A 7,950-nucleotide genomic window follows, 5' to 3' on the forward strand; every position below is an offset into this window, starting at 1 on the left:
GGCTTTTGGTGTTCTACAAAAAAAAAATGGCAAATCATTGAACATCCAGCACATTCGGCTACACCAAAGCGGTTACGAAACATTATGTACGCTTGTATCATCCTTCATAACATGATCATTGAAGACGAAGGTAGAGCGATATGCGAGTACGATGAAAACGCGTTTACTGGAAATTCTGTTCCAGTTAGGGGGGAACAACAAGATTTGAACATGTTCGCTCTACGTAACGAGTACACATATCATAACCTACAAGCGGACTTGGTGGAGTATATTTGGAACAACGCTCAAAACGAACCCGACGACATGGAAGACGAAGACTAGTAGCTTATTTTAATATATTAGGATTTTTTTTAAGTTTATGCTTTTTTTGTGTTTATTTTTTTTATGTTTTTTAAAGTTTATGTTTTTTTTTAAGTTTATGTAATATTTTTTAATATTAATGAAAATATTGTGTTAGTTTATTTGTTAAATGTTAAAAAAAGTAGAAGATTAAAAAAAAAAAAGTGGTGAGAGGACTATGACTAGGACCATCCTCTATACCCTCTACTTTTGGGGGATGGAGCATCCTTGGGAGGACTATGACGTGGCACCTACGTGACGGATCATCCTTTCATCTTGGAGGACCATCACCATACCCTCTAGCCTAACATGCATCTTATTGAAATTTGACGACAACGGGTAAAAAGAAACAACAACCCAAACTAGAATGTTGAGTGCTCAAGACATCGAATTATTGGTTAAGCATAGGGATGAGGTCGGTGTCAACCGGTACCGAATTTAAAAAAAAATGAGTATCGGTGCTGCTGGTACCGAAAATATCCGGTAACGGTACGGACCGGTATTTGAAGGTAAAAACTGATACTGAAAACATTATATGTTGATACCGAATCGGTACAAAAAATATTTAGATTTGGAAAGGCAAAATTTTATGTTTTTTATGTCAAATTTGTGGTGGAAACATGTGGAGGTGGTGGTGGTGGTGGTGGGAGGAGATGGTGGTAGAAAAATGGAGTAGAGAGAGTGTGTTTGTTTAGAGCAATGTTTTAAAAATCGGTTTTTAAATTAAACCGAATTAGGCTTAAAAATGGTTCAACTGGTTGAACCAGGTTGTACCGAGCGGTTAAACCGGGTTGACTAGTTAACTCTATAATTTCATAAATTACAACATCAACTCAAAAGGTAATCAAACAAGGCATGATCACATATTAAAAGATAATCCAAAAGCTAATCCATAATAAAAAAAAATATTCCAAAAGATAATTGAAAACCATTCAATTTTCTAACAAGCACTTTTAAATGAAAGTGTACAATATGTTTAAGTCATTTGAATGTTAATTCATCAAGTTCAATCGCATAAAAGATGAAATTCACTATTATCGCTATTCTCATCAACTAAAGGATAACTATTTTCGTTTGATATAATATTAAATAAGAAGCTTTAGTTACGAATAATTATAATATATAAAAATTACGTAAGATAAGTAACATATATAATAAAATAAGTAACAACCCAAACTAAAATAACCTTAGGCCGGTACCAGTATTACGTTTCAAACCGGTATACCGGATTTTACCGCCGATACAAACCTTATGCCGTTTCACTTATATACCGGGGTGTTTCGTACCGGATTTACATCTGAAAACGGTAATACCGGTATAACCGGTCGATATTTACCGGTTTTTAAAACACTGGTTTAGAGTAAGAAAACATAAATAACTTTTTTTATCTATAAGATGTTATAAGACTATTATGTCCTTATGTGGTTTGCACATAATCTGACTTAACAAAAAAAAAAAAAATAATAACCGGGTTAGACCCAAATGATATAACGTGTAAGATTTTAAAACAGTAAATATAAAAATCGTAAATTTAAAGACGAAGAAAACCATCTAAAGCTTGATATATAAATATAGGACGAAACTTGCGATTCACTCTTATTTATATTTTTTAAAGATGTTAGGCCGGAGGGTGTGGAGGGCGCCACCCTTGCCGCCTCACCTCCTATAGCGCTATAGGGGCGCCACCGCCCATACCCCGCCGTTTAACATGGGGCGCCATTGAAGGGGCTTCACCATGGTAACGAGGAAGAAGGGGCTTCACAGGTGGGGCCCACATCATTTCATCGAATATTTTTTTTTTAATTTTGTTTAATAAGGGCGTTATCGTACACTCTACAAGTTAAGAGAAGACGTGATAAAGCCACTGGCTCAGGGGCGTAGCATTTAAGGGGCCGGGAGGGACGCCCGACCCCCCGAACTTTTCGCTCAGTAGTGTTGCACATGTAGTTTTCATATATAAATTTTTTGGTATATACGTTTTTGACCCCCGGTTCTATAGAAATTTTTGGGTATATACGTTTTCGACCCCCCCGACGAAAACTTCAAGCTTCGTCACTGCCCTGACTGACGTGGATCTAACGTGACGCTGACATCACTCCATAGCCACACCCCATAGCCTTATGTGGCTCCATGAGATGGCATATGTGAATCAGCACATTACATTTGAATGAAAAAACTACATAAACCAAACTTAGAATAGCATAGCGACATAAAAAACTGCATTTTGGGCACTCCACCGAAAGCCTGGGAAACTCAAGGATTTCAAGCTTAGAATCGAAGGTAAATTGCACTTTAACAATTCACATTTGTCGTTAAATCTTCATTTCATCAGAAAATAGCGTTGAATGGTTGATAATTTGTGCTTTAACTGAAAGTTAGTAGATCATACTGGAAAGTTATTGCATGTCGATTGTTTATGATGATTTGGTTGAAGATTGAGTTTGATAGTGTGTTAATGGAGTTGGGTCCCACTAAGGTTGATTCGGGTCAAGAAGATGAATTGACCCCAAAAAAGGAATTTGGTTTTTTTTTTTTTATTGAAGTTTTGGTTTTCACAGTTTGACCCACTAAAGTTTTGACAGAAAGTTTGTTTTTTTTTCCTCACTCCGGCCAAAATATGTTGTCTTAACGGTGTCCATGCTTCAGAGTTTGGCTTGGTCGTTCCCCCTGTAAACCATACAGCCGGCTGCCACTTGACAGTCGTTGTGCCACCACAAGAGCAGAATTCTCTAGCGTAACACAGAACATAAGTTTGTTTTTTACCTTTTGACCAAATGTATTTATATGATGTTTATAGTTTGTTTTTAAACCGGTCCGAGTGGTGGAAGACGACCAGTTCAGTGACAAACATGATTATATGAACATGGGATTATAAGGTAGTATATCCAACAATATGTTATAGATAATGTGTAATCAACAAAATTAGTTTATAAAAATGCTTATTTTGATTAAAAAGCATATATGCAAATAATCACCTTACTATTTTAATATGTGAGTGTTTCTTCTGGGACACCTTTTTTCCCAATGGTCAGTTCATAATAACTTGTTTTTCAAGCATTAACTTGGTAGTTGAAACAACATGATGTTTCTTTTCATTTCTTGTTAAAGAAATTTTAATCTCACCCATTTTGCTTATTGGCAGAAAAAGTAAGAAGGCAAGATTGAATTTGCTTTTTAAAAGCTCAAGTTTAGAAGAGGGTTCTTGGCTAAATTTGCTTTTTAAAAGCTCAAGTCTACATCTTACCCTCCTCAGACCCTACCTTAGCTTTGCTATTAGTGGGATATACTGAGTATGATGATGATGATGATGATGATGCTTTTTAAAAGCTCAAGATTGCATTTTGTTTTAGGCCCCAAATATTCATATGGAACCTGAGTTAGGCACAATATTTGTACAAAATCATTACAGAACCATGACGGTTTTAACGTGTCATATTGATCTTATGTAGTTATGCTTAATTTCTTGTAGACACCATCCTTCTTTTATATATCATTTTATGGATGTAAGCAACTTATTAAAATAGTAATCTTTTTATCTTTCGGTCTACGGAACTATTACCATGTGTAATTTTCAATCTGACTCATGTGGTTAGGAGAAAGATGATCAAGACCCAATTAAAATGTGAGGATTGCTAGATTCTTTCAGAAAATAGGCAAATATAAATAAATAAATCTTTCTTTGATACTCATGTTTATGTATGTATACTATTTAGTGTATAATTATATTTGCATTTCTACCAGATATTTGTAGCTTCATACTAGAGACATTTGCAGCAGATTCACAGGCCTCCTCGACATATGTAAGTTCTCTTTATATATTTAATTTTTTTATATTTTGTTTTGTTTCGAGTAAAATACGAAAGAATACCAAACCAAACTGGGCCAAACTGATAACTGTGGTTATGGAGAACACCAAACCAAACTGGTTAGGTGGACCAACCAGTTTAGGCAGTTTGATGGTTTGAACAGATGTTTTTATTTTTCGTAATCGTGAGCTTCTACCAAACTTTAAGATAATAAAGATGGTTCATCAGTATAAGACATATCCATAACTGCATATTCGATAAATGAAATAAATAAATGAATAAAAATGGCTAAACGGCCGGGTTCCAAATTCCAAACAATCGGCCAAACCGTTAAACCGCCAAAACTGAACTGTGAACCGAACCACATAATTCTCAAACCAGCCAAGTTATTACAGTTTGACGGTTCAGTCGGTTTTTTAACAGTTTATAAACACCCATCTCAAAAATGTTACTCAGATTTTAAGTTATTTCAGAAAGTTTCTTTGAAATTGAATCTTTTAACTTATTTTTCTTTAATTTAAAGCTAAAAGGTCGAGTTTTCCGTCTAGTGTTATTGAGGTACCACTACCAGCCAAGATCTCTTTGAAATTCTGCAAATAAATCTGACTCTGGGAAAAGTCATGGCTGTTGAAGATTCAAGTCAAACTTCTATCAGACTTGAGGTATCTCATTCCAATCAACTATCACCAAAGATTTGTAAAAAAAGTTTAAAAAATTAAATAATACGACCCGCGTGCATTTTGCAACATCTAAAAGAATTATATATGTGTAGGGAAAGTGTCGTGCAGTCGTATTATGTTGGATTCTTGGGGTCGGAACCCTCATCTGTTGGAATAGTCTTTCATCTATAGAAGATTATTACTACCATGTATTCCCAGTGAGTTTTTACAAGACCATGAAAGTCAAAAGTCAACATCCTACATTTTGACCTTTTTTTACTTGACAAAAGTTAATTTGTTTTCTTCAATTTTCCAAGGATTACCATCCTTCTAGGGTACTTACCCTTGTCTACCAACCTTTTGCCTTCGGAACAATGGCGTTTCTTGCCTATAATGAATCAAATATCGATACTAGGAAACGTAACATTCTTGGATATGTCGTTTTTTTCCTCGGGACTCTCGCCCTCCTTTCGGTATGTTTTATAATATCTCAAACTGATCTTCACATTCTCGGCACGCTTTTAACTATGCATGATTGTATACATACAGTTGGACTTAGTTACATATGGGAAGGGAAGCATTGGATCTTACGTAGGTATATGTCTTCTCGTGGCGGCTTTCGGGGTTGCAGACGCCCTTGTTCAAGGCGGGATGCTTGGTGATTTGGCTCTTATGTGCCCGGAACTTGTCCAAGTAAGCTATCAACTTACAATATTTGTTTGTTTATTGGTTTTCTTTTATATTTAAGAGTAAAATGTCATTTTCGTCCCTGAGGTTTGGCTACTTTTGCGACTTTCGTCCAAAGGTTGGTTTTTTTTTCGCATTTGGATCCAAAAGGTTTGCAATCTTGCCATTTTCTTTTAACTCGTTAACTCCATCCATTTTTTAATGTTAAGTCAGGGGTGTTTTCATCTTTTTAGACATTTTTGCGATGATTACAGGGTTTGGTGGAGAGAAAGTCGGCAGAGGTGGATTTTTATTTCTTATAGTGGATCTTTTATTTCTTATAGTGTTTTTATTTTAAGAAAAAATGGCTAAAAAGACAGAAATGCCCCTGAGAAAAATCGATGGAGTTAACGAGCTGGATGAAAATGGCAAGATTACAAACCTTTTGGATCCAGATGCAGAAAAGCAAACCTTTGGACGAAAGTCGCAAAAGTGGCCAAATTTCAGGGACAAAAATGGCATTTTACTCTATTTTTAATGTCCTCAAAAACATCATCACATATATACAATTTCTTGATCTAGTCCTTCGTAGCTGGCTTGGCTGCATCCGGAGCTTTAACGTCTGCTTTGAGATTACTTACAGAAGCTGTTTTTAATAGTACTGATGACGGTCTTCGCAAAGGAGCATGTAAATTTCCTTTGTGAATAAATCCATCATTTTTCTCTAATTAAAACAAATTTAATAGTATTGATGACGGGCTTTTTTGGAGTGTTTTTCCTCTTGATCTCCACACTCTTCGAGTTTTTGTGCATCTTTCTCTATGCATTCGTGTTCACTAAGTTACCAATCGTGAAGCACTACCGTAGGAAAGCAGCCCTTGAAGGTTCACAAACCGTTTCATCCGATCTTTCTGCTGCAGGCATCGGTCAAACCGATCTGACAGAAAAACTAGTGTGTATCCTTATTTTTTCAAGAATTATTAGTTTCAATTTTTTAATGAAGAAATTAATCTTGCAATCTTTTCAGATCGATGGTGATCATGGTAATCTAGACAGGCTGAGCAACAAAGAACTCTTATATCAGAACTTCGATTATGCAATAGATTTGTTCTTGATATTTGCTGTGAGCGTGTCGATTTTCCCGGGTTTCTTATACGAAAATACTGGAATGCACCAGTTGGGTTCATGGTAAAATTACTTATTTTACAGTTTTTAACATATTCTTATATTATATCTTTTGTAACGTATTGTTTTGCAGGTATCCACTTGTTCTAGTAACTGTATTTAACCTTGGGGACTTGGTATCTCGATGTATTCCGCTAATACATTGCGTCAAGATGGAGTCACGAAACGCGCTTATGATCTCAGTCGTGTCACGGTTTTTGCTTGTGCCCGCATTTTATTTCACTGCAAAATATGCCGATCAAGGATGGATGATTATGCTTGTATCTATATTGGGATTAAGTAATGGTTACCTTACTGTATGTGTACTTATGGCGGCACCCAAGGGTTATAAGGTAAATTTACATTGCTTTTTTGTTTTTTATATTAAAAAACATGACACATTGGCATATTTACCATCTTCTTGGGTTGAGCAGGGTCCGGAGCAAAACGCGTTGGGAAATGTGCTTGTATTATTCTTAATGGGGGGCATATTTTTGGGCGCCGCCCTAGACTGGTTATGGCTTATTGGTAACGAAGGCTTCTTAGGCAGAAGCACGACGAAGTTTTTGACATTAATGCCCTTTACGTCAACCTAACAAGTCTTGCGTACATACATGTATGTGTATATCAGTATATATACATAGGTGTATGTGTTTTTGTCTCTTTATTTTATAGGAAATACTATAATAGAGTTTGTACAAAACAGATTATTGGTATGCAGTACATATAATATAAATAAAACTGTAGTTGTAAGAATCAGACAGAAATAAGAAAAATCGATAGTATTGTCGTCAATAAATTTTTGGCGTAAGGGACTGAAGAAACTAACCTTTGATGATCAATGCGGGATGGTAAAGCAAGCATAAGCGTTATAAGAGATCACGAAGCCGCATTTTACTAATAAATAAGAAATTCGATAGTATTGTTGTCAACTTCTTTCTTGTAAACTTTTAAGTTCCAAAAAACTCATGGAAGTGTGTTTTGATGATTTGTAACTATGTTTAGCCATCCTAAATAGGACACACATTCACCTGTTACTCTCCTCACTTCATATAAAACATTAAACATCTAACAAATAGAAGCAACAACCATTTCTAACATGATCATCTGAATTATGTAACATTGAGAATACACAAAGCTTTAACAAACAATTAAAGATCCCTTCTATATGTATGTCTATATGTGCGTATTCACACACAAATAAATATTAAAATTCACTAAAGAACCTTACAATAATCTCCAATTTGCTATATGGGGAAGGTTCAAATGAAAACCAATAGTTATCGCGAAAACTCGAAAACTAACTAAAAAAGCCA

The 7,950-nt window shown here is 35.4% G+C and overlaps 1 protein-coding gene across 7 annotated transcripts; it reads left to right on the top strand.

Moving 5' to 3' along the window:
• Positions 1-2,540: 2,540 nt before the first annotated feature.
• On the top strand, positions 2,541-7,622 carry LOC110917265 (equilibrative nucleotide transporter 3). 7 transcript variants are annotated; one of them, XM_035985191.1, is made up of 11 exons: positions 2,541-2,619; positions 3,482-3,961; positions 4,081-4,139; positions 4,918-5,022; positions 5,122-5,277; positions 5,354-5,497; positions 6,053-6,158; positions 6,241-6,422; positions 6,498-6,658; positions 6,729-6,987; positions 7,069-7,622. In XM_035985191.1, exons 2-11 carry the CDS (start codon positions 3,940-3,942, stop codon positions 7,228-7,230), a joined length of 1,356 nt encoding a protein of 451 aa, XP_035841084.1. In that variant the 5' UTR covers positions 2,541-2,619; positions 3,482-3,939; the 3' UTR covers positions 7,231-7,622. The 7 variants fall into 7 exon arrangements, with proteins under 7 accessions (XP_035841084.1, XP_035841086.1, XP_022017548.1 ...); XM_022161851.2 differs by lacking the exon at positions 3,482-3,961 and adding an exon at positions 4,694-4,807 and having other exon boundaries at positions 2,568-2,619; XM_022161853.2 differs by lacking the exon at positions 3,482-3,961 and adding an exon at positions 4,669-4,807 and having other exon boundaries at positions 2,599-2,619.
• The last annotated feature ends 328 nt before the right edge of the window (positions 7,623-7,950 follow it).

Source organism: Helianthus annuus, chromosome 16 (assembly GCF_002127325.2).
Source record: "Helianthus annuus cultivar XRQ/B chromosome 16, HanXRQr2.0-SUNRISE, whole genome shotgun sequence".
Classification (NCBI taxonomy): domain Eukaryota; kingdom Viridiplantae; phylum Streptophyta; class Magnoliopsida; order Asterales; family Asteraceae; genus Helianthus; species Helianthus annuus.